This window comes from Crocodylus siamensis, chromosome 1 (genome assembly GCF_052110815.1).
Source record: "Crocodylus siamensis isolate JL-2025a chromosome 1, ASM5211081v1, whole genome shotgun sequence".
NCBI classification, from domain to species: Eukaryota; Metazoa; Chordata; order Crocodylia; family Crocodylidae; genus Crocodylus; species Crocodylus siamensis.
In genome coordinates this window covers 220,367,745-220,394,215 of record NC_143395.1, presented here as the reverse complement: position 1 = coordinate 220,394,215, position 26,471 = coordinate 220,367,745, and the positions used below count along the sequence as shown (strand labels likewise).

Genomic DNA, 26,471 nt, shown 5'->3' with positions numbered 1-26,471 from the left:
CGTACAGCCATGCCATGGGTCCCGCAATGACCTCAGCTAATTCCCTCAGCACTCTGGGGTGGAGATCGTCTGGACCAACTGATTTGAATACATCCAGTCCCTCCAGAAGTTTCCTGACTAGATCCTCACTCACCCTTGGCCTGGGTACGCCTCCCCTGGGGCCTGAGGGGGACCGGTGGGGGGGCTGATCCGGTCCCTGCTCAGGAAAATGGAGGCAAAGAAGTCATTAAATAGGTTAGCTTTGTCATCTGGTGTGACGACCAGATTTCCTAGTGTGTCTTGCAGGGGCCCCACGTTACCTGGTACCTTTTTTTTGCCCCCTATGTATTTAAAAAAAGACTTCTTGTTGTCCTTGATCCGGGAAGCTAGTCCCAGTCCCATCTCTGCCTTGGCCTTTCTGAGCGCCCCCCTGCAGCCCCAAGCAACCGCAGTATAGTCCTCCCTGGTGATGGCCCCTCCCTTCCATTGGGTGTACGCCTCCCTTTTAGCTAGAAGACATTCCCGGATGCTTTTGGTGAGCCACGGGGGCTTTTGCGCCCTCCTGCTTCCTTTGATCTGTGTTGGGATTACCTCCCTTCGGGCTTGGAGGATCATCTCCTTAAGGAGCAACCACTCTTCTGGGACACCTGACTCCCCTTCCCTCTCCTCCCCTCCCAGATCTTTGATTCAAATAAAATTACAGACCTTGATAAAACATAGGTGTACCAAATTCTTTCAGGCTCAGTGGAAGGACCAATTAAGTGTATCTGTGTAAAGATAATAGCTATATATAATGGAAACTCCAGCTAAAGGCTAGCAATATGACTAGACCTGAATAGAGCTAGATCCTATGAACAACAAGGTTTTTTTGGTTTCAAATACAAGGAATACAAGTTATTTGTATGCTATATGCTGTAAGACAGGAAGCCAGAAAGATCTTGAGAATATGACCCTGAAAGAAAGCAGAGAACCAGAGCTTGGAATATGGGATATTTTCATCACTTCTCTACTTCTGTAGAATGGTTCAAGCTTTCATTCACAGAGTGAAGTCAGTCGGGTTTTTTTTTAGTATCTAAACACCTTTAAAATACTTGTTATGATCATGGAAAGGAATTAGAGACATTTGAAACATAGATAAAATATAACTCAGGGTAAAACTTTAGCCCCATTGAAGTAAATAATAAAACTCTCTTTGACATTATTGGCACTAGGGTAGGGCTATTTTTTTTCCCTTTTTTTGTGTTTTGTTTTGTTGTTGTTCTATTAAATCCACTGATGTCAGTGGGTTTAATCAGGTGCTTAAAAATGATATATACTCTCATTGCTTTATTGAATAAGGATGTATCATTATGAATTGGGCAACAAAGTGAACACTGCTATTTATGTATAAACAACACAGCTGATTGTTATGGTAATTTGATGTTGTTTCTAAGCTCCAAAATGCTATTTTCAGGAGCACAAAAGAGAGTTACTGGAAAAATTAATCAATGATCATTTAAACTGAGTTTGAAACAAATGAGTCATTTAAAATATTTAATAATAATTAGATGAAAATAATTACAAATGCACTAAATTAAAATAAACATGGATCTCAGCAATGAACTATAATTGCTGTTAAATTACAGTTTACAAAATCTTGTAAGGAACGATGAGTTCTGAAATAATTCAAAACTAGAATTTACTAGGGTTATTAGTCAGAACATATTAATTTACTACAAACGGTGCTGAAGCATATATAAACTCCATTTCATTTGCTTCTAAATATTACTTAAAACCTGATTTTTTACACAATACAATTGTATTTCATTACCTGTATGCATTTAATATGGTTTCATTAATATACATGTTGTTTTACATATCTGTACCTTTTGATCAAAGTGGGGAAAATTTGTACCTGTAGTTTTGGACATGAGAGTTGTATGAAGGTCACACCCGTCTCATTAATATAAACATAAAAACATTTATATTAATGAAACAGGTGTTAATTTCTGGCAGTGGAAATTTCTGAGAAATGTCCGTTGCTACAAATCTTTCTGGGGGAAAGAGCGGTACAGGCATTAAGCCTGGCTGCTCCACTCCTCCCGTTCAAGGGGGTAGGGAATGGCAGGGAAAAATTTCCCACACCCTGGTCTGGAGAAGTGTAGGGGACATTGCCCCATAGCTCCCTCCTCTTCCAGACCAGAGGGACGAGAAGGAGCTATGAAGCAATACTGCCTCACTCATTCCCCAGACCCTGGGGAAGAAGCAGGGATCAGCAGGTGGCTGCCCTGTACCTCTCCCCCCAGTCTCTGCAAGGGGAGGGAACAGCAGGGCAATACTGCCTACATCTTCTGCAGATCAGGGTGTCCCCAGTCTCAGGTTGTGGTGGCAGCAACAGCTCAACTCCTCCAAGATCAGGAGTCTCCCCAGAGTCTCTCTAGTCTGGGGAAGTTGCTGCTTGACTTCTCCTGCAGAACTAAGCAAAGGTATCTAGGCATTCACTCTAGTGAGAGAAACTCTTCTGCAAGGGAGATCTTTTAGATGTTAATCTGGAAGAGCTTCTTCCCAGAGGGGGAATGTTTCCTTTGGTAAAAAATGAATGAACTTCTGTACACTAGCAATTTCTACCAAGAGAATGGTGATTTCCCCAGCAGAAACATAACACTTATATGTGGCCTCAGTTGCTCAAGGGTCAGCAGTATAACCTAAAGGCTCACCCATGTTGACCTACTTGTATTCAGCTGAAAATTGTAGGCACTTTTGCTGCCACTTCATATCCCAAGTCCCGGTCAGATTTATAAACCACCATCAAAATTAAATTTCCTTTTGTATAACTGCTTATCAAGTTTCTTCCTTTAATCTTTATTTTCAGATCTTTACCCCCTGATTTACTGAATCTCCAGACTGAATCTAATTTGGTATTTTCTGGACACATTTCTAACCAATTAAAGATTTCTCTGTCCTCACGCATGTTTGTTACGTAGCCCAGCTCAGTATTATCTTGAATGTTATTAACAGAATGTTTATCTCCTTTTCTTGGTAATTAATGAATTTGTTTAAATTAATCTATTTGAGTGAGTACCAGGCCCTGTGGAAGAATAAGTCTTTAAACAAGCACACAGTCTTACCTAAGGCATGGGATACTGTCCTTCATTGTTCCTTCACAAGCAACAGTGTTGGTACTGCCTGAAAGGTTCTTTAAGGAAGGAAGCTGGGATGAGGCATCTGGAAACGGAGGAATTATTTCTGGTTCAGGAGTAATGATATCTTCTACTTCATACTGAAGCCGCACCTCTAATGACTTAAAGTAAATAAAAATCTAAGTTATAATTTAATAAAACAATCTACCCCAGACTTCACTGCTTTTAAATGACTATCAATAATTCTGTTTCAACAACTAAAAAAATACATTTTTGTTGCCATTTTCTGTTAGCAAAGATTATTACTTTTTTTTTTACCAAACATCAGCACCAGCAGCTAAGTTTTCCACATATCCCAGAGAGGGTAGAGAAATACCAAAAGTGTATGTTTCTATGAAATAGAGATTGCCACCACTTCTGATGAAGAGGAAATCTAGCATTCACACTACATCATACAACAATCCAGCCAGTACTTAAAAATATCAGTTAGTATCCTCAGCAGTTACTGTAACTAGTCTAATATTATTTTTCTAAGCAACTTAACTAAATTATGTGCAAAGGCTCATCTACACCTCCACCTTCTCACTGCCAGTACTGTACTCTCCACCTAGATTTCAGCCAACACGTAGAACAGATCATGTTAACTGGTGATCTTCCTTCCCCATGGATTTGTTATCTGAGATAACAAATCGTTATGATTCCACATTCACTGGAGAACCATATTCCTCGCATGGGCTCTTCAGTGGTTTTACTAAGCAACGTCCAAACAGTTTTCTTGCTCCATGTTCTCTGGGGATGTCAGAGGATGTGGCCCCAACCATCCTTTAACTCTTTTCTCTAATTTAGGAAAACTAGCCCAAGACCCCAAAAGAGAAGGGAAGTTGGGCAAGGAATGTGAATTCACAGGAGCAATCATTCTGAGAATCTCAGTTACTATGGTCATATGTGCCTCACCTCCTTTGGGAACTGTCCAAATTAGATCTTTGTGATGGAGAGTGTAATAGGGAGTTAACAGGCTCCTATTACTTTAAGAAGGAGATGCAGTAGACTAAGCTGGCCTTGGGGAGGCTGGTAGCTAATACACAGGCTAACTGCTTGCAAACCAGCTGCCAACTAACAGGCAAACAGACAGGGCTGTAGCTACATGGATAGTGGCTGCCCTGGGGTGGGAAGGAGTAACCTTCCCAAGAAGACAGTCACAGAGCAGTAAGCTGTAAACAGGGCAGGAGAAGCCCTGAAGCCTCAGAAGCCCAGAGCTGCAGTCAGCTGAGCCAAGCCCTAACAGGGAAAACAGACTGGCCCTCAGGCACAGAAGGGGAACACATGACTGGATGGGGCTGGACTTAGGGGGCACATAAAGCCAGTGCCTGAGCCCAGTCAGTCAGTCTGGCTATGTAGGCTGAAAGAGCTCCTGAGTAGGAAGGCTGAAGGGGACTGCCTAGCTGACTTGAGAGGCTCTGAGATCTGCAAGCAAGATACCTACAACTTGCAGAGAAATAGGACCCAGTATGGGGGGCAGTGTGTTGGTTCAGCCAAGGAGCTTGTTTATGTTGAAACCCAGTGTGGGGAGAGACTATGTTACAGCCAGAGGGCTTTATCTTTTGTTATATTTAACTGGTGGACCAGGTTTGGGATTAGTAATGGGAGGTGGAGGTCCCAGTGGCGCTTGAAGGGTGTGCAACTGCTTTGAGCCCTGCTTGGAACTGGACTTAATGTGCTAATACACAGGCCCAGGGGCCCAATGCCCAAGAAGGGCTGAGATCAGGGCCAGGGGCCACTGCCTAAGAAGGCATAGATAATAACATATGCATGCAAGTTTTCATGCCCAGGAACAGAATTCCCACCTGCAGGCAAGTGGCATTTTTGGCATTTAGATGGAAAGCAGATGACCAAATCTAAACATCTGGATGGCCAGGAAGGAAACAGAATGCCACCCCAAGTGAACAGTGACTCCAGGACTGCTCTCCTGAATTGGCCAACAGATCTAGAATCAAAGACCGAGATTTAGAAACTAAGGCTGTGTAGACGGAATGAGACACATGTGTACACGAAACTTTAAAGCGGGCTAAATGCTTTTGCACTACTTTAACGGTGTCAGTGTTTGCATGTCTCAGTGGCGTATTGTGCATTAATTCCAGGTGCCGTAGGAAATTTGGCAGTGTAATGTGCCTTAAATGACTAAGGGCACAGCAAACTAAAACTTTAAGGAGTGAAGCTGCACAAGGATGTTCACACAGCTCTAATAGGACCTGTGAATTTCAGTCACGGAGACTTGTGGAAGCTGTGGTTAGACCCAGACAAATATGCCTTAGGTTGCACAAGAGGGCAGACATCTATCTGACTCCAGCAGTTAAACATACATCATCTAATTCACTTGTCCTGGGATAGCCTCCTTCCTGGTCTTGCTTCCACATACATCTGTGAGTCTTGCGCACCAGTCTGGTCCTATTTAGACAATGAATATATAAGACACTTTTCCAACTGCTGTGTAAAAGCTGGACTCCCTGAATGTGAACAAGGAAAGAGGAAAAATGAAGACTGGCTAATGTTCAGCTTGAGAGGGAAGTTAGGGTCCCTCTTTTGATAAGAATTTGGGTTAGGGATGCAGTGCATACTGTAAGAAGGATCTGAAATTACAGCTATGATGAATAGCATCTTCAAAGAAAGCTGATGCAGAGAACAATCCAGGAAGCAATGGAATGGTATCCCTACTAGCTGGGTTGACCTCAACCCAGAGGAAAGAGAACATATTCTCATTTGTACTACAGTTGTACCCAGAAGATCCAGTTGGATTAGGGGCCCCCTGAGCTAAGCACTGTACAAAGAGATAGGAAGGCAGAGTCCTTGCCCTAAGGAATTTGCAGTGTAAACTTTTAAGTCCAGCAAAAGATTGGGATGGAAGACAAGGGCACAGAACTATTAGGTGATCTCCTTTAGGCCACATGGCAGGTTAGCCAACATCAGCCAAACAGTTAGGAAGGATTTCTGGTGACAGAAAGAAACCAAAAGGTAGCACAAAGTATTTGCCAGGATCTATCTGGCTCAAAACCAGAAGCATCACCAAGGAGAGAGGGGGGTCAAGATATGACTGCAAAGTACTACAAGCCAATGTTGCTGCATGCTGTTTAAGCTTCTTAATATGTTTGTTCAATCACCACAGACGCATTATGGGATACAGATTCTCTTTTATGGGTACAAAAAATAACAAAAGAACCCCTTGCATTAGTGAAGGACCTCCTCCATATGCCTTTTTACATAAGTATGGAAGTACCCAAATCGTGATCGCGTGGATGTTGTGGAAATAGTGATAATATAACTAATAATATAGACTGATGAGAGGTTCTTGATTATCTTACCAGTTTTGCCCTCTAGAACTTCATGTAACATGCAGGCTGACCAATAAGACAAGACTGAATCTAAATAAGACAAGGCTGAATCTAAATAGGAGAAGTGAGTATCTCAAAGTAGCCTTCTTGCCTGCTGCGGGTCAGCAGGTTTTGCCCCTGGAACTTAAAGATAATAGATTTCCTCACAACTGAAGTTGCCTTCCTTACCTGTGTCCTTGTGACAAGTATTTAGTAGAATTCACAGATTTGTTGGAATCTGACAGGCTGTGCTGTGAGTTCTTCTACTTTGGCCTTGGACTTGTGATCGCTAAGCTGTCACCCATGACCTAAGCACCTGCACCACCCTAGTCCCCCCTGAAGGTTCCTCAAGATAAAAACAATTCAGACTTCCCCCTTTTTCAAGATGGCATCTGCCTTTTGCTACCAAATCAGGCCCTGTAAAACAACACTGCCTATGACAGTCAGAACCTCCTGTTGTAAACTGGAATTATTCTGCCAGGAAGATTTATTGATGACATCTGTAGCAGTTACAGATCTGTTAGTAGTATATGACCTCTTAAGCTGTCCCAAGGGCATGTTCAATTCATGCAAGAGCTGGACAGAATGAGGCAGTAACATCAGCTTAATAACTTTTGTCCCATACAAGGAAGTCAAACTTTGCCACCTCTGCTTGGTGATTGGTATGCAGCCACACAGCTGGGCACCCAGGGCACAGGGGCAGCAGCAACTTCAGGATGCTGTTTCACTGCCAGTATGACTGCAATTGCAAACACGTGGCTACCTGTAGAAGCCATTTATTTTGTAACCCCACCCTCAAGTCAGTGCCCAGGGTGGCTGCCCTAGTCATCCTACCCTAGTTACACCACCATTGGTGATTCTCTGCTGTGGCATGCCTAAAAAATGCACCTTATCCTTATGAAGTCAATCCATTTGTCATCTTTGCCTACAAGCAGAGACCCAGAAGCTGCAGCCTGATGACATTTTTAAATTGGCCTCTGATACTTCTAAGGGAGGTGAAAATTTGTGAGAGTAAAACTGTTCAATTTATTTGAAGAAACTTGATACAAAACACACCAAAAGAAGAAACACAACGTATACAAGGGAAAGAAGAGATCATCTCACTTGGGCTTGTTGAGGACAATCTCATGGTTAAGCCTAAATATCAGTGTACAAAGACCCTAAGTGACACTTGTGGCACTATCCAGATGAATGTGGTTGGCTTAGTTTCCACTTAAGGATAAAAGAAAAACCTAAGCTGATCCTACAGCTCTGAATTCCATAGCGCTTCTGTGACTCCTCTCAGTTTTGGTCCATCTCCTGGGGAGACCTCTGAAGGGGCTACAGTCCAGTGCCTGTCTTCATGATTTGCATGTGGGCATTTTGAACATGCATCAGCTGCTTGGGGTTTGTTTTAGAGTTCCATCATTTGAGGGAAGGAAAGATTGAGTGAGGAGTTTGATACCAATTGTCAAATGATAAACTGATTGTTATAAAAAGGGTGGTGTTACGTGAGTCAACAGGGGCAGGATAAGACATAATGGACTTAATTGAAACAAGGGAGATTTAGATTGGATATTAGGAAGAAATTTCTAACTGAGAGCAGTTAAGCACTGAGTAAGATTACGCAGACAGGTTGTGTAACCTCCTATACTGGAACTTTTCAAGTGCTGAATACATACATCTGTCAGGGATGATTTGGACAGAAGTGATCCTGCCTTTTTCAGGGCATGGGACTAGATAATCCTCCTCTAGACCTATTTTTCATTTATTCTATGATGAAGGTCATTGGACCTTCCTCTGTACTTCCAAAGACAGACAGACTCTTCCCTGTAGTTCTTCTCTAAACCTTGGCTTAGGGAGCCATACTAGGGAAGGACTGATGCTTTCAATAGAACATGAAGTACCTCAGGCTCCTTGCCTTCAAAGTTTCCTGTGGTGTCACACAGGTGACATTCACGGATCATCCTCTGTGTACTCACTAAGAGAAGGTGAGCCTAACAAATTTATCATCCTGGGACAGGAAAAAATAGATCCAGATGCCAAAAGGCACATGAAACCTGGATACGTGTCTGCATCACAACTTGGCCACCTACTCCTTTTTTGCAGAGAAGTCACTGTTCAGGGGTATAAACCAGAATGATATACAGCAAGTGAATCCAAACAGAGGAGAGGCTGCAGAGAGAAGATGGAGATGGGAATATGCAAATTCAGGAGACTTCACTGACCATGGTGAAACACTTCACAGAACAACTATTTATGTAAACATTTCTATACTGGAGTTAAAATTTGAGAAATAGAATAGTTCAACAAAAATCAAAACAAAAAATCAAAACAAAAAAAAACAAAAAAACAAAAATTTTTACTTCAACAAAATCCCATTTTTAGTGGCAATTTGGCTGAAAAACAAAGTTAGAAAAATAAGGAAGATAAAAGGTAGGTAACAATTGTGGAAAATGTAGAACTGCTATAAAATTATATAAAATATTGAGATATAATAGTTTTCTGAACATCGCATGTGGCTTGATCACTGAGGTGAAGTTACAGTACAATGGGTTATAAAACTTTCTTATGTGAAAGTACTGATTTAGCTTAAATCGGTGCTTGTGGAAAAACCTAACAGGTAACACAATAGCTATAGATAAACAAATGTTCCAGCAAACACTGGGGAGCAACTGCAAGGCAATGGCATATCTCCATGTTTAAGTCAAAGTGACATGGCTGATTTGCAGGGCTGAAAGCCTAGAGATCAAAAGGACACTGTGGGTGCTGACAGAAGTGATGCTTTGTCACATGCTTAGCCTCCTGAAAGTGGTCTACAGCTGTTCCCTGACAAAAGTGCATGAATACGATGTGCTTTAAAAGTGCATGATCGTGCGCAACAAATGAACATGTTCAGATGAAGGTGCTTCAAAGCAAAGCAACTTCATTAGCTTCTGTCAGCATATGCTGGGAGCAGGGCTGGGCTGCTGCAGCCCAGCCTTCGCTGCCGATGTCTTCAGGATGGGATGGGGAAGAGAGCTCTGTCTGGATTTTAACCAGCCCATGTTGGAGGGGGGAGAATGGGTGGATTGGAGCTCCCCCTCCCCCCAAGGTGGGGGGGCTCCAATCCACACACTCCCCTCTAGCATAGGCTCAGCAAATCCCAGATGGAGGTCCCTCTCCTTTCTTCCCACTCTTCCATCCTGAAGACAACACTGGAGCTGTGGGAGGAGAAGCGGGGCTAGGGGAGAGGCTGAAGACATGCAGTTGGCTCCAAAGTGAAGCTGAATCCTCCACTCTCCCAGACCCAATAGAGAATGTCTGTTGGGCTGGGGGGGATTGCTGTAACTCATGGCGCTTCCTATGAAGTGCCATCAGTTACGGCAGGAAGCTGCATACCTGTCAGTACTCTGTATGCTGACAAAGGCATCTCAGGAGCAGTGGAAGACCAACTTTCAGGTGCTGTCTGGGAGAGCAGACAGACAGAAAAGCTTTGTGGAAGGAATCAGAAGAAGATGAGGTCTGTCCAGATCCACACACCCGCAGCCAGAAGAAATAGGCATGTGTATGCAAAGGCACAGTATTTTAATATCTATTTTGTCTTAAGTGCTATAGTTCTGAATAAATAATACTTTGCATTATGAAGGCTGTTTTGCTACTATATTAGGTACTAGTCGCAGCTTTTGTGGGGAAGGGAACCTAAGAGTTATTTCAGACTTGCTGAAATAACCATGGTTAGTAGCAGGGAACTGCAGTTCAAGGCCTGGCCTGAGAGTGGGAGAATCATGTGAATCAATTCCAAAAGGGTAACTGGCTGGATCCTAACACCAGAAAGGGGTTCAACTCAAAGAGATGTGGTAAGGGATGCTTTAATTGTTTACAGATTCTGTGAACATGCTAAAACCTAGTCCAAACTTGTCTGAAAAAAGTGGTAAAAATTATCATGCAAGTGAAAAATGAATGCTGACTATCAAAAAGTACACAGACAAACTATTTTACACATTATGCTGTGACATGCTATGTTGAGAATTTTCTGTTCTATTTTTCATTGCGAAAATCATTTGCTACCTATCTCGTAATGATAAAGGCACGTAAAGCAACAGGCATTTTCAGAGCACACAACTAAAACAGAGACTAACCCAATAGCTCAAAAACAAATCAAGCCTTGATCCAGTATAATATTTTGTTGCTACACCAAAAGAATGGAACTCAGTTCCAGTGAAATCAATTATAGCCTTGCCACTGATTTCAATAGAACCAGGAATTCACCCAAGATGGCTGAACTATAACGTTGCAGAATTTATATTTGGACAACTTAATGGAAACTTTATTCCGATACATACATATGACTTTAGCAGGTGCACCTGAAGCACTCCACCTTGGAAATTATGGCCTAAATTATTTATTCTTTCCAGTTGTTATCAATATTTGAGTAAAATTCTGAAGGACTTACTGCTATTTCAGTATTAACTTCATGTTTGCTGAATCTGTAAATAATAACATATGCAGAGACTCCTGCCACACAGAATATCCGGCTTTCAGGACACCAGTACATCATCTGAACGGCATAAGGGTCTTCTTCTACAATCTCAGCCGTGGATTTTCCTTCTCCTAATTTCTGCTTTTCAAACACCTTTGAGGTTTTTAACTTGTACAACATCTGTAGAGTTACTGCAAAATATTAAAACACATCTAAAATATTGTTTAACATTAAACAAACCTAGGTACTAGATTTCTTAGCTGGTGGTCTTTTAGATGTGACTTGCTATGAAATGTTATAAAAGTTCAACAGAACAAGATAATATGAACAGCATTGCTAAGGTTTATATGCCAGAATTCCTGAATTTGACATTTACAAATAGGTCATTTGTTAGCATTCTCTTTCTGGGCCAGAAAGTTAGAAAGCATGAGTTTCACATTTAGACTTAAGCTCACATTTAGACTTAAGCTCTGACTCAGTGCTCCTTTGGCAGTCAATACCGAACAGATGCAGAACTGCTTGCAACACTGTCAGTGCCATCTTCCTAATAAGATATTAAACTTAGATCTCTTTTATCTGCCTGTAGCTGCTATCTTATTACAAATTAAAGATCCCATGACACTTCAAGCAGAAAAATAGGTAATTCTGATGTCCTGAGTAGCATGAGGGTTATAAGATACTGTTAACATCCCAAATATGGAATAACAACAGTGTATTATTTATAATAGTGTTCAGAGGTTACAATCAGGATTGGGACCCAATTGTGCTGGTTGCAGCCCTAGACCCAAAGACTTTACAACATAACCAACCATATTATGAACCATTACAAAACTTTCTGCATTAATGTAGACTACAGGGAAAAACACTACTATTCACACGTGACTGAAACATCTCCAGTAGGCTTTGTTTTGGGATGGGGAGAAATATGAGGACCTGTTTCTCTCCTCATACCAAGTTTATATCAGTGGAACTCCATTACATTCAATGGGGTTCCTCTAGATTAACACTGGTGCAAGTAAACAGAGAAATATGACTGTTTAGTCCTGAAAGAGAGGTGTATTTTATGTTTCGTAAAAATTTCTTTTTTGGATACTGCTGTTTTCAATGCTGAGGTCAAAAGTAGGACTTTTAAAGCAGTGCACACGTTGCAGAGTGGGGCTGAGGAAGACTCAATGAGTTTTTCACTATTGTTCTGGTCAGTTTTGCCTGTGTAGAGAGACAGCAAAACATGGCCACTCTTATTCAGCAGTATTTTAAACTTATTTGGCATTTCCGTAGCACTGGTATTTATGGCTGACTACACATGTGCTTGGAGGTGGGCGAGGGGTTAATTAGAGCACTTCTTGGGCAGCTGCTCCAATTAAAATGCCTTACCGTCACGTGTATGAAGCCCCCACACCTTTAAAAATGGTCGTGGATTGCTTTATCTAAACCTCATCTGATGAGGTTTACTTAAGTGCCCTATGGACGCTTTAAAACATGTGAGGGCTGAATACATGTGATGCGGTGGCAATGCTATGGCATTCTAAATAGAACACAGAGCAGACTCGATTAATCAAGTCTGCTCCAACACGCTCCAATTAGAACGCCAGTGAGCACAAGTATAGGGAGCCTTTGTCTGCATGAGATTTAGGACAGCAGTAGCTCAAGTCCAGCATCTTCAGGATGTTTACAGAGCAAAATGAAGATGTGATTATAGCATGGATGCAGTGGCACAGACTTTTTACATGTGCCAATAATCAGCGTACAAATGCTCCAGGGACTTTGCATATGTTCTCTGGTAGCTATCACGTGCTGAGTCCCTTGCTGCTGCATCTTCATTGCTGTTTTTATCTAGACTCATTAGACTAAGCTTATGGCAATACTGGAGACTGCAGCGACACCTGAGCTAGCTTAAGATAAGCTAACTTGGGTACAGGAAGCAGACAGGCCATGGCAGCAGAGCTCACTGTGGGCTCACTTGATCTTTTCCAAAAGGTTGAGAACTTCTGTCCAGAAAACAACCTGACAAGACACCGATATATGAAGAATTGGAAAAATTCTGCAGACTTGGCCTGAAAGAATGCTTCCACAACCTGGGCAGAGCATCAGTAGCATAACTGGGGGAGAAGAAGAGACTTCCACCACAAGTTCAAAACCTATCATCCGCAATTCAAATTCTCTCTGGAATACTCCCACACTAATATCAACTGTCTAGATACAACAATATACATCTGAGAAGGTAGCCTACAAAAAACTCATGGACAGCCACACCTATGTCCTCAAAACCAGCAGTTATCCCAAATACACCAAAAACGCTTTAAATGACAGTCAGGCCCTCAGGTGCCACTACATCTGCTCCAAGGGGAAAACTCATGACACCCACATTGCCAAATGAAAGCTGCCTTTGCCCAGCAAGGACCTTCTAGCACAGAAATAGACTGCATCTTCAAAGGAGCCACTCACATTTCCTGCAGCAACAAGAAGAAAACCTCCACTGACTGCACACCCTTGGTTGTCACCTACTATTCCCTTGAACCAATAAGAAGGATCATCAAGCAATTATAGCTGATACTCAAAAAGGACCATACCTCAAGAGAAATATTCCCAGACCCCGCAACTCCTGACTTTCAGACAGCCCCTTAACACCATCCAAGTCATCAGAAAGAAACTCCCTGATTAACAGGCACCAAACGGGATCCAACCCTGTCTTAACAAACAATGCAAAACCTGTCAACTCATCTGCACTGCCACAACGGTCAACACTCCCCACAATGAATCAATCAGAATTCACATGTCTATCCTAGAATATGGTACACCTACTCCAGTGCATCAAATGCCCACATAGAAACTACGTGGGTGAAACGAAACAAAAGTTACACACTGGAATGAACGGCCACAGAAAAAAAGATGGACAGAGACACTAGAACAGTGGTTTTCAACCTTTTTTCATTTGTGGGCCCCTAAAAAATTTCAAATGGAGGTGTGGACCCATTTCAATTGTAAGTGTGGGTATTCACATACTTTTTTGATTGATCATAGTCATTTTTTTCAGACTTCTTAGACATAAGTCTGTGGACCCACCAGGGGTCCTAGCATCTTGAATTAGAATCGTCTTTGGATATATTTAGCTCTTTAAAAAAAATACCTGTAAATACCTGACCTCTTATGAAATCATGAGTCTGATCCATGAAATGGCAGTAATTAGAGCTGGGACAGACATGTTTGATCCAGTCAAGACTATTCTCATGTGCCCACTGCAGGATTTTCCCCTATACCTTGTTTCATGGGGTTTAGTTTACTTCAGTTTTTCACTTACAAACTGTGGCATTTTGCTCTCTTTGGAAGATTATTTTGTAGACTAGCAGTTCACTGTGAAGAATTTAATTTTTTTACGATATTTAGCTTAATGACTCTTTTCTTAATTTCATCCCATTGTTTCTACTTACACTACCCTAACCAAATCCCTCAATTCAGGCATATATTATAATAAAAATAGAAACTTACTGGCGGAGGCATCCCAAAACTTTATTGATCCATCTGCATGACTTAAAAAAAATTAAATGTTGGTTAATACAAAACATGACATTATTTCATCATCTTCTCTCAATTACTGATAATTCAAACAGCTCAACTGAGTCACTGCATTTGTTATGTTAGAATACCTTAGCTGGCCTTTCCTTCAGTCTCACAATCTAGCCTAAACTTGAAGTGAAATATGAAATTGCAGTGATGCAATTTACATTTATACTATCTAAACAAATGAAATAATGTAAACATAATGCATTCACTGATTTGTAGTGTACATATACAGTACATTAAAGGAAATGCAGGTCAACAGAATGTTACTATAATTGCTTCCACACAAATTAGTTACCTAGGAATTTGCATATTGTTCATTTTAATTCTCCAGAGAACGAGCTCTTTTAATAGATAAGCTCAGATAGATAACAGATCAAGATTTAATTTCTTAAGAGAAATTTCCAGCCTTTTGATACATGTTACGTATGTTATGTATTATGGAGTCTCTGCGGTAACTTAGTGAGTTTTTTCATTTAAAACTGTCATAAGGATACTCTATTCATTTTAAGATCCATTGTTGATACAACAGTAAGCGCCAGATTCTTCCACCCTTGCTCACAATGGGCACATCTACACATGACATTTACTGCAGAGTAGACTAATTAGCTCCACAATAAATGTCTTGCCATCTACACATGCAGCCGTATTAGGCTGCAGGAAACTAATAAACTCTGCAGCAAGTTAGTATTTGTAAATACAAGTACTATCCTGCTGAAGAGGGTTTTTTTTGTGCACAGCAATGCATGTGTAAATGCTGACCAAGCTGGCTGGGGCATGAAGGTGCTTCAATGCAGGGGTTGCCTGCTGGCTAGCTCCACAATAGAGCACCCTCATGCCCCAGCCAGCCCCTCCACCACACACTGAGCCGGGTTGGAGCAGCCCCAAGATGGCAGGATGACATCCTGGACTCCCTGCCAGCCAGGGTTGCTCTCACCCAGCTCAACATGCTACATTCCCTGGCAGACGTGTAAACACAGTGCCTGGGAGAAATAAATTCTGATGTAATATGCACCAGAGTTTATTGTTTTGCCTTAATATGCACATGTAGATGTGCCCAGTGAGTAGCATCTTCTTTATGATTGGTTTTGATGCACATATTTGTAGAATAAAATGCTATTCCATGTGTGCAAGGGCAAACAGAATGGGACCCTAATAGTTCTGCTTTGCTTTACCACTCACTGGTTGTGACAACTAGAACTGGGCACAATTCAATACTTCCAGATTACATCAGCCAGAGCCCAGTAAATTGCCCCAGTAGAATTCCTGTGTTTTTAAGAATCAACCTATATAGTGCTTTTCCTGGTCTGGCCTGAGGCTCTGAAGTCACAATCTAGCCCCATCTATTAGATGTGGCCACTAACAAAAGCAGCTGCAGTTAGAAGAACCTCTCATTGTCATTCTTAAAGAGGCGTGAAACTAAAATACCATCAACAGAATTCTTTTTGTCTGGAATTGACATTTTTCTCAAGACAAAAGCAGAACATGGTCATACTGTATCTTAAGAGCTGGATCTTTTAAAGTTCTGAGCTCAATGGAAGCTATAGCAGCAGAGAGAAAGAATACATATAGCAAGCATAAGTAAATTATTTTCATAAGAGATGAAGTGACACAGAGTTAAATGTATATACTATTACTGAATGCAACTGCAGACACATGCAATGTGTATTATATAATATTAATACACCCATAATAATTTGCAAAGACACAGTGCTTTATAACACATCTCTGATCATTCACTTACACTACACCCACAGCTTAATTTATTAAAAAAATCCAAACCTCTGATTAGATTCAAGTAAATTAAATCAAGCCCCAACAAATACCTCTTTCACTTTTCCAAAAATATGGAATTTAACACTCCAAATTACAGTAGCCCAGGACCCCACATGAGCTAAATTAATTCCAGGACCAGTGACAGGTTTAAGGTACAATACCTAATGACCCTGCATAGAAGGTGAAATTCATCCGCTTGCAGTGGGTCAGCACAAAACCTAATCACTCAAGTTCTACATATGCCTAATTTTGAAAAGGTGGGGTTAACAATGCCTTCACTTGAAATGAGAGTTGTATGACATCAAAAAGAGGGCATAGCTGAAAGATCCAAAGATACTGATCCTTAAAGTTGTGCTATTTTTTTATGAATATAAAAATGTTTTGAGGGTCTGCGGAAGGGCATATTTCTTTTCAAAGACAGAAAAATCCCTCCTCCCTGTTCAATACACAAGGCATATTACAGGGCTCTCTCAGATGCATATTGTTGCCATAATTAAAGCAGCTGAGAATGGAGGGTAGTGATGGCTTCATCATGGAAAAGGAGACAGAGCTCCTGTCGTCCTGTGCTATACTGAAGACCCAGGAGGCATTGTGACCAAGTCTGAACCTTTCAGTTATCCTGAGGTTTCCCTGCTAGGCTGGGTCTTACAGGTACAAATCACAAAATGTAAAATTCACCACAGTACCCAGAATTCACACAAACTTGGAGGGATTAATACTATGGTCCAGATCCACTCCAGCTACAGAGTTCCCTAAAATCAAAGCAACTTTGCTAAAGAAGTGCTTGTGGAACTCTAGGCTCCATGTTTCATGTTCTCCTAGTGACATCTCTGTTTCTTAGGGTGGCATTCTAGAACGGTCATCTAGTGTCCTGATTGGTCATCTCCAAGGTAATTTCTGCACTTACGTGCCCAGAGGAATTCTATTCCTGGACACATAACTCTGTGCACATGGATGACCATGCAAACTGGGCATGTGGAAACTGGCAACAAAACAGGAGAAAGATCACATCTTTTCTCCCTGGTAGCTAAATGGCGAGGGCACTCACCTAGGAAGCTGGAACACGTGTTCTAAGGACCACCATTCCCAGAGGAAGTTTGAAGCTGTGTCTCTGACTTCCCAGCACACTACCTTAATCACCGCATCACAAGTAGTCATTAATCAGGCTCTTTTCTGATGCTCCTTTTGAAACTGAGCCATTAATGTAGTGGCTAAAATGAATGGAGACCAGTGTAAAGAGGAAACTTCTGACTGACTGGAGACAAGGGCCCAGACTGGAGGCCAGAAGCCACTTACCTGAACCACACACCCTCTGGCTTCCTGCTCCCTCCTGGCCCCCTAGAAGACCAGCTTTAAGAGGAGTGCCAGAGAATAGATTGAATCATGGCTAACCTGTGGCACTGCAACAGGAGTGCTATGCTGGGAAGGCAGAAAATCCCAGGCTCAAACCCTGTCTGGACCTAGAAACCAGGTTCCTTGGCCTTCCACTTGAGTGCCCTAGCCATGCAGCTACCGAGAGGAAAACTTGGGAAGTCCCTCCCTTCCTCCCCCATTTCTGAGTCTACATCTGGTAGTCGAGGGGCTCTGGGTGTCTAAGGCCATTGCGCATCCACAAAGAGTGCACATGTATACTCTGGACTCTACTGCACATACTCTGCAGGCATACCTACATAATCATCCATAGTTGTTCATGTAGTCAGGGTTATGCATCCAATAAAAGAATTGCTCTGGGTGCATAAGTGCCAAAAATGCCATGCAATTGATCACTTAGATGAGAAGGAAGAAACAGAATATCACCCTTAGTACTCATAGCTGACTACAGTACTCCCTTGCCCTGAGCACCTCCTCCCACTGATCTTTAGCTCTCAGCTTCATAGCTACAGGGGCACCCTCCTAGCTTGGCTTTCAACCTAGGCACTAGATTAATCTATTCTGAGTACAAAGGATTAGTTGCTATTTAATACCTTAATACCTTATCATGTAATACCTTAAGTGGTGTATGAGGACTTGTAAGGTCCCTCTGATCTAGGAGGAATTTCACCTTAGGAGTACTATGTACCACCAAAAATGGAGGTGGTATGTGCCTATTCTGATGCTTTGGTCAGCCATCTCTATTGCTGGATGGAGGTATAAGCTGTAGATGTGCACAGTCAAAGGTTCTAAATTAACATCTCAGAAACACAAATGTTCTATTCCGTTCTTACCCTGTAATAATAATTTCAGGATAGGTTTGTGCTCCAAGATTCCACGCTCCCCCACTGATGGGCCATTCCTAAACACAAGTACATGGGTTCAGAGAGCAGGGTTATTTCTGACAGACCTCTATTAAGTGAACAACAGATGAAAAATTCTTCCAGAAAGTGATATTTCCATTAGATTAAACTGATTTTTAGAGACACATTAATTATTTTTCACTTTTCCTCCCTAACAGGTCTCAGAACAAGGTGGAGATCTTGGCTATGGGAGATCCTTGCCCAAGAAAAGGGAAATGAAAATAAAGTAAAGAATCATGAACTTGGGGTGTTGAATGAGAGGAATAGCCTTGCATGCAACATATTAAGCCACCTTCTGTTACTGGGTTTCGCTTATAAATGGTTGGGGTTACAGCAGTGACAACCACTCCTCCCCTTGGGAACTGTCCGTCTTGCAGAAGGCAACTACTGAACTGCTTGAAGTAAGAGGATGTGTATATGGAATTAACTGGGCACAGAGTGCGGAGGGTGATACCTGTGCAGAATGAATGAGAATGCATGTACAATATGGAAAGGTGGGAAAGGAATGGGATCATAGAGTGGTTAGGCGTGTATGCAGAATCAGTGCATCTGGAGGTGTGGAGAAGGGTGTCTAAAATGAATAGCTATGTAAATTCAGCACGTGTTTGTTCATAATGAGCGGACGGGATGGTGTGGAATGAATGGGAGTAGGTGGTGAAGTGTTTGGGGAGGTATGCTTAACAAATGAGTATGGGAGGAAATACTAGATGGGCAGCAGGTGGCCCAGGTGGGGTGTGTTGAATGAATGCATGGAGTGAGCAAACAGGCAACATGTGCATGTTGGACAAACAGGCGAGTGCATGTGGAATTATACCAAAGATTTTATGTTCATTTAAATATATGCTAAATGTGAAACTCAGAAGCAAGTTTTATTTGAAAATGGTGGCAACAATAGAAAAAAATTACCATTAATCCTAAAAAAACTATCTTAAAATCTAGCCACTACAAAAGGTCTTAGTTTTATCCAAATGGGAAGAAATAGGCCCTGTGTTATCAAAAACATTAAAGAAAAAATAAATCTGAAACGAGGTATTAAGATTACTTAAATAATATATTTAATATTAACTGACATTCACACTAATAAAACATTTGCTTTTAAATTCTCAGCAAATGCATTCTGTTCTTACTAAGTGCTGTAATTTGGAGAAGTATGGCAGTGCCTAACAAAAGTTACCCTTGCATTTCTTTCTTTGTCTGTTTTCCTTTTCTTAGTTCTGCTTTCAAGACCAATCTTAGATTTACACTGGTCCCTATTTGTTTACATTCTGATTCAGCAAAGCATGTTTCATAATCTCACTGACTTCAACAGGATTTAAATGCATCCTTAAATTAAGTTTATTGTTTATGTGCTTTGCTAAAACTGGGACCTTTGACTAGAACACCAGAGGCAAGTTAACATAAATGAATGCAAGCCCAAGGTGAACACTGTTATCTCCACAAATGAGAGACTGGGAATAACCCTGATTTGTTTACACAGTAACTTTTCTAAGTGATTTATGACATTATAACTGGTTGAATATGGAACATACACCAGATTAGTGCTTAGAATGATAAAGCTATAGTATTTTTCATTTCTGTAGCACCTTGTAGACAAAGTTGGATGTAATCACTTAATTAAACATTGTACTGCTTCAGGAAAATAAGTATTATTTTCCCCATTTATGATAACTGGAGGATTCACAGAGGGTCTGGTCCTGTGAGGCATTGAAAATTCTCAACTCTTGCTCAGTCCCTTCACCTGGCAGGATTTTAACCCACAGTGAATCAATGAGAAAACCACTGTAGTTACAATCAGACACTGCAATGTTTCCTTAGATATAGATTAACAAGACTGAAGCCAAAATGCTAACAGCAGATTCCTTAAACAAAGAGAAAAAGTATTTTTTCCAGCTTCAGAGCCAGATAATATGCTTATACCTCAGCCGATATTAACTGTTCCAACATATGCAGGTCAAGATAAAACAGAAGGTTCTATCATTTACTTAACCAGTAACACGCATGCAAAATGAAACTGCAATTAAAATATTAAATAACAAATGACAGACTAACTCAATGGACCAAATCAAGAACATCAGCATTTAATTACAGTACTTCCATCTAAAAGTATTCCGTCTTTTGCCCAGATGACTAGTCTGATCCATTAAAATGCCTAGTTGCTATTGTACACATCTTCAATGTGCTCAGAGGGGCACATAAGAAAAACTTACAAGACTTCACAGAATAGCAGATATATGAGATCATGAGCCCTAAAATTATATCAGATTCCTTTTTATTTCCAGCACCCAGAAGCCTATTGAACTTTCATATGACATTGCAAGGAAGAAAAGACAGGTGGTTCTCGAATTAGGAAGGGAAATAGTTGAGCCCTGAAATTAAGTCTGATGAAGGATTCTTGTTCTTATCTGCTGCATGGAGGTTGTTCTTGAAGATGAAGCTGGTGGCCATCTCCATTGTTCGGCCAGCTTTGATAATGATAATACAAAGGGACCTTTTTCCTAAGTGCTGGGCAGCACAGGCCAAAGGATCAGGTAATAGAATTGATCATGGCTCACTTTTGTATGTCCAACACTACTTGTATATGTGCGTGCACGTGCACGTGCGTGCGTCTGTGCACGAGAGTGTAGATATCTATGTTAAAATAGATACCGTTAGCTTTTAAAATATACATTATCACGCACTAACAGTTAACTAACAGCATCTAGCTAAAATTAAGAATTTTAGGAAAAGAAAAACACCACACTGAATGTGCCACCCTATATAAGTATTAAACTTCAATTACAATTTCAACAAAACAAAAATAATTTTGTCCCAGTACTGGTATATCAATATTCCATTTTCAGAGTCCTTTACAACACAGTATAAATATCTCAGAGAGCTAGGGAAGAAGACAAGCTATAAAAGTTCTGCAAGTATATTCTGAAGTTCATCTCTCCATTCTTTAACAAATGGATTATGAACAAATTGTGGACTTTGGCCTTAAAAGGAAGAAATCAGAAGCAAGAATCTCAGGGCCTTGTTACACAGTAATTTTGGGTGGCTCCTGGAGCTCTCTGGGCTGTTAACACCTGGAGTGTCTACACATTGACACCTGAAACTGGTTTTAAGCACTTTGCAGTTCAGCGTTAAACCACTCTAGGGCCACTCTAGACTACTCCCTGCCACTGGCCCAGTTCAGGCCCACTGCCACCCCAAGCACCCTAGATCCCTACTCAATGCCCACCCCCCTCCCTCTCCTTACTTGTGGCTGCCTGTGCTGTCTGTCCTGGGGGAGCAGGCACAGAAGGGTTAACCTGCCTGTCAAGCTGCCACTCTTGCTGCTGTCTAGGCAGGTTCAGCCCAGAGAAGAGCAGCAGGCTGGCAGCAGTGGCTCGGCAGGCAGGTTAATCCTTCCCTGCCTGCTGTCCTGGAACGGACATTTCAGGCAGCCACAAGTAAGTGGGGCGTGGGGGGGAAATGGGGGTCCCCAGGGAGCAGGGGCAGGGCAAAGCCCAGAATGGGGACTGGGGGAATTCTTACCTTTCAGTCCTCCAGGCCCCTGCTGACCTGAAGTGTGACTGCTCCACACTCAATCTAGCACTAACACCCATCAACATTTGCACAGCTCACAGTTTAAGTGTAACTAGGCCATTATAGACTTCAATGGGAGTAAGAACAGATTACAGACCAAAAACAACAAACACACCTTTCTCAATCTCTCTTTAAAATACAGCAAATAAGGGTACTTCACCATACAGTAATATTTTCCCCAAGATGTATTATCTATGTACATATTTCCTTCTGCACATGCTGTTTTACTCAAGACTCAATCTTCTGGTTAGCAGTTTGTATAGTGCATGTGCCATCACACCCCTCCTCAAAAGGCTGCTTGTACACGTGATGGGGGTTTAGTTCTCCCTAAATTGAAACAGTGGATTTTTAATTGGTGGGTTTTTAATTGCGTCAATTAAAAACCCACTGCTTCAATTTAGAGACTTTTGTCACGTCACAGTGACAGGCCCCTATCAACTCACCTGCCTCCCTCTCTCGCTGCCCATGGGTAGGCTCCACCAGGAAAAAAAATGGGTGAGAACCTGCCTGCCTCTCCAGCGGCCAGGTGGCAAGCTGTGTGGCCCCTGAGCTTTGGGCGGACCTGGTCCTTCCCTCTGTGATGGCAGCACCCCCCGGACAGCATCTGCCTGCTAGCAGCCCACCCAGGGAGGACCAGAGCCCCCTGCAGCACAAGGACTGCTCAGCCCCTGCCAGAAGCTCAACCCAGCTGCGGGATAAGGAGGTAGGCGCTAGGAGAGGAAAAAAAAAAAAGAAAAAAGATCAGACCCTGTGCTTCTTTTTTCTTTTTTTTCCCCCTTAGTGGAGCTTGTCCACATGAGCTCCTGCCAGGGTCTGGTGCTTCCCCCCACAATGGTGGCACCCCCAGGGACCACCTGGGTGGGATGCTAGTGGGTGGGTGCCACCTGGGGTGCTACCACTGTGGAGGGAAGGTCCCGGGTCCCCACAGCTCAGACACTGCTTGGCCCACCAGCAGCTTGTCCCCCAGCTGTGGGAGAGGCAGGTAGGCTCCAGGGCCCTGTTCACTGTCCCCACCACCTTCCTGCCAACTGGGACCACATGGGAATGGGCTAGCTTGCCCCTGAGGCAGTGCAGCAAGGAGCCAGAAAGACAGTTGGGTGAGCTGGAGGCGGAAGAAGGTGGTGGGGACAGTGCATAGGGTGCTGGAAGCCCGCCAAGCCCAAGCTTCACTGAGCACATCTGGACTTCCAGCACCCTGTGCACCATTGCAACTCATTACGTAGAAAGCTAAAATACATCAGATGGGTTTTACCTTGCTATGTAACAAGGTCACTTAAAGCAAAATACGCTGTCACATGTGTACATTGTGACAAAATTCAAGCGAAATACATTGCCACAGGGGTAAAGTGACACCATTAAAACAGTGCAATTAAAAAGGGCAATTAAGTTGCTGTAAAGGCCAACTTTGTCAAGTGTACAAGTGCCCAAAGAGCTGAATGACAGAATGGACTCAACTACCCCTCATTTCTTTTGACAGGACAGGTGTTAAAGGACTCTGTAGTACTGGAGAAAGAGGATGGGTGCTGGAATATTCATGGACAACACATCTTGAAGGACCACAGATTCTCTAACATGTGTAACAATCTCTTTCTTTGTGATTGTCCAGATGTATTTAACTGCTGATGACTGAGCAACAGTGACCAAATATGAAGTGGGGGTAGATTCTTGTTGCTTGTTTACCTAAATAAAGATTTCAACAAAGCTCTGCCAAAAGAAGCATCAGACTCTGATGCTCTCATCAGAAAATGGTGTTGCCTACAGAAAAAGACTGCATTGCAAATCACTGCTGTGAATACTTCTGATATGAGTATTGTTTCTCAAGTAAACTGCAGATGCTGCCTGAGTCATAGTGGAAAAAGTCCTCATCTGGGCTGGAGATTTACGTTCATTAGACTCATTATAGAGTCTAATGAAAATCTATACTAGGAAATGACTCTGGAAAGACTATAGACCCTAATTAATAATTACTTGAACATGAGCTCCCTCTGTGATGCCAGGTCCAAAATGGTTGTCTCTTGCAATCCTTGGAATATAGAGGAGGTGTACAGAGGCTATTTTAACTCTGTATTTGCACTGATGAAACACTAGAATACTGTGACCAGTTCTGGTGCCCACTGTTAAAGAGTATCGTGAAAAATTAAAGAAGGTTCAGAGAAAAAAATCATGAGAAAGATTTAAAGACTGGAAAACCTGCTTTGTACAGTGAGAGACTCAAGAAGCTTAATTTATTTAGTTTGTCAAAGAGAACCCCCAGGAACGACTTGATCATAATCTATAAGAACCTGTAGGGAAAATACAAATTAAGAACAGATAACTCTTCCATCTAGCAGACAAAGATACAAAGTTTCCAAAAGCTGGAAGTTGAAGCCAGACATATTTACACTCAAAACAAGCTGCTAATTTTATCAGTAAGGGTAATTCACCTCTGATAATATCAAAAGCAACAAGCAGCTTTCATAAACTTGATAAGATCTGAAAAATACATTCAGTAGATGCAAAAAATACAGTATTTTCAACAATAGCATCATTTCTTTCCTCCTTTATGAAGCAACTTTGGAAATCCACATAAGTTATTGATAAGAAAATCAACACATTTGAAATCAGATGCCAGCAGAAGACCCTCGGTCTTTAGGACAGAGTTTGTTACAAAATGAGAAATCCAAGTAGAGCAAAACAACCTAAAGCATCAAAAGATGCCAAGACAGCAATGGATGCACTTAGGACAGATTTTAAGAGGGCCACCAATATCAAATGATAACATAGTCACCCTTAAAGAGAAGAGTGCATCCTGGAGAAACATCTTGAACGGGGGAGGAAAGTCCATTCCATCAGCATGACACTCAAGCAACTGAATAGAGCAGCACAGAAAAAGGCACATCAGGCTCCTGATAAATGCAGCAAAGGTTGTGGTAGAGGCAAGCTTTAAATTAAGATTACTTTTCTAAAAGTTGGGCTGTAGTTCAAACAGGAATTAATCCACAGAAATCCCAAAGTTTATGTTATGCAAAAAGTTAGACTAGAGCTGCCAGTGAAAGAGTGGCAATTGCCAAGGTAAGCAGAGCCAAGAATAGTGGTGCCAAGAGATGTTGATACACTTCTGAAAGAAGCAGTAATCCTGTCTCCCTCTTCTATAGCCTTATGTGATTGACTCACAGCTCTACCAGAGCCTTTAGACAGAGATGTCTTAGAGCAGGGGTGGGCAATTATTTTGACTGGAGGCCCATTTAAGGAGTTTTGATGACCTGTTGAAGGCCACAAAGAAGCTCCACCTCTTGACAGGTGCCTTGCCCCCTTGCAACAAGAAGTCCCACCCCCTAATCCCTAACCTTTGCCACTAGAAGTCCCCCCCTTGCCTGGAAGTACTCGTTTTGGCAGGGGGGGCACTGCCATTTTGGAACCAAAAAAACCCAAATCATACATTAAAAATCAAACATCTTTTATAACATATTTTAATTTTATTTAAAAAAATATTTTTGTCCTCATTTACGTGTGTTTGTGTAGTGTATATACAGGCAATTGCATAATAGCTCAAAACAAAGTCTTAATCTTGTATATTGTGTGGGGGGTGTGAGGAGAGTGTGTGGGGGAGTGTGTGGGGGCTGGGGGTGGGGTCTGTAGGGGAACATAAGTGTGTGTGCAGGCATGCGTGCAGTGGGTGTCAGTGTGTGGGCAGTGTGTGTGGGGGTTGTAGGCAGGGCGTGGGGGAAGGTGTGGTTGCGTGTGAGGTTTGTAGGTGGGGTGTGGGGTGGGTATGGTGGGGTGTGCATGTCCCTCCCAAGCGGTGCACAGCCCCCACCACCAGTGGCAGCAGCAGCAGCAGGCCCTCAGGGCACTCATAGCCCATGCAGGGAGAGTCCCTTGGTGGCACATGGCTCTGGCCAGTTCCAGGAGCTGCACATGGCATTACAGAGTGGGGCCAAGCCAGCCTGGTTCCACTGAATGGGGCTTCCTGCAGGTCATATGCAGCTCCCGGGACCTGGCCAGATCCACATGCTGTGGGGGGAGCCCCATGCAATCGAACCAGAGGCCTTCCCTGCTTCCTGCTGCCACATGCAGATCCCGGGACTCCACTGGGAAGCAGGGAGCAGGGCCAAGCCAGCCTGGCTCCATCACCTGGGGCTCCCTGACACTTCCAGTGGAGTCCCAGGAGCTGCACATGAGCCATGGGGAGCTCTACATGATGGAGCTGGGCCAACTTGGGCTCCATACTTCTGCTACCCTGCTGGGTGTAGACCCCATGCTTCAGGCTCCATGCTCCTGCAGACCCCAGCCCTACGCTCCATGCTCCTGTCTAGTTGCAGCTTCCTCCCCACCTGCCCACCCCCACTTCCCTACCTGCTGCCTGGAGCACTGCAGCAGCAACAGGAAAAGAAACTGCTGGAGGCTGGGGCAG

The 26,471-nt window shown here is 42.4% G+C and overlaps 1 protein-coding gene across 5 annotated transcripts in view; it reads right to left on the bottom strand.

Moving 5' to 3' along the window:
* STXBP5L (syntaxin binding protein 5L) overlaps positions 1–26,471 on the bottom strand; it is a 389,375-nt gene that overhangs the window by 127,990 nt on the left and 234,914 nt on the right. For all 5 annotated transcript variants that reach the window (XM_090057223.1, XM_090057239.1, XM_090057229.1 and 2 more), the window contains exons 13-16: positions 18,443–18,510; positions 14,391–14,431; positions 10,878–11,095; positions 3,087–3,259 (exon numbers count right to left, since the gene is read on the bottom strand). In XM_090057223.1, coding sequence (XP_089913349.1) covers positions 3,087–3,259; positions 10,878–11,095; positions 14,391–14,431; positions 18,443–18,510 — 500 coding nt within the window. The remainder of the gene's footprint in view (positions 1–3,086; positions 3,260–10,877; positions 11,096–14,390; positions 14,432–18,442; positions 18,511–26,471) is intronic.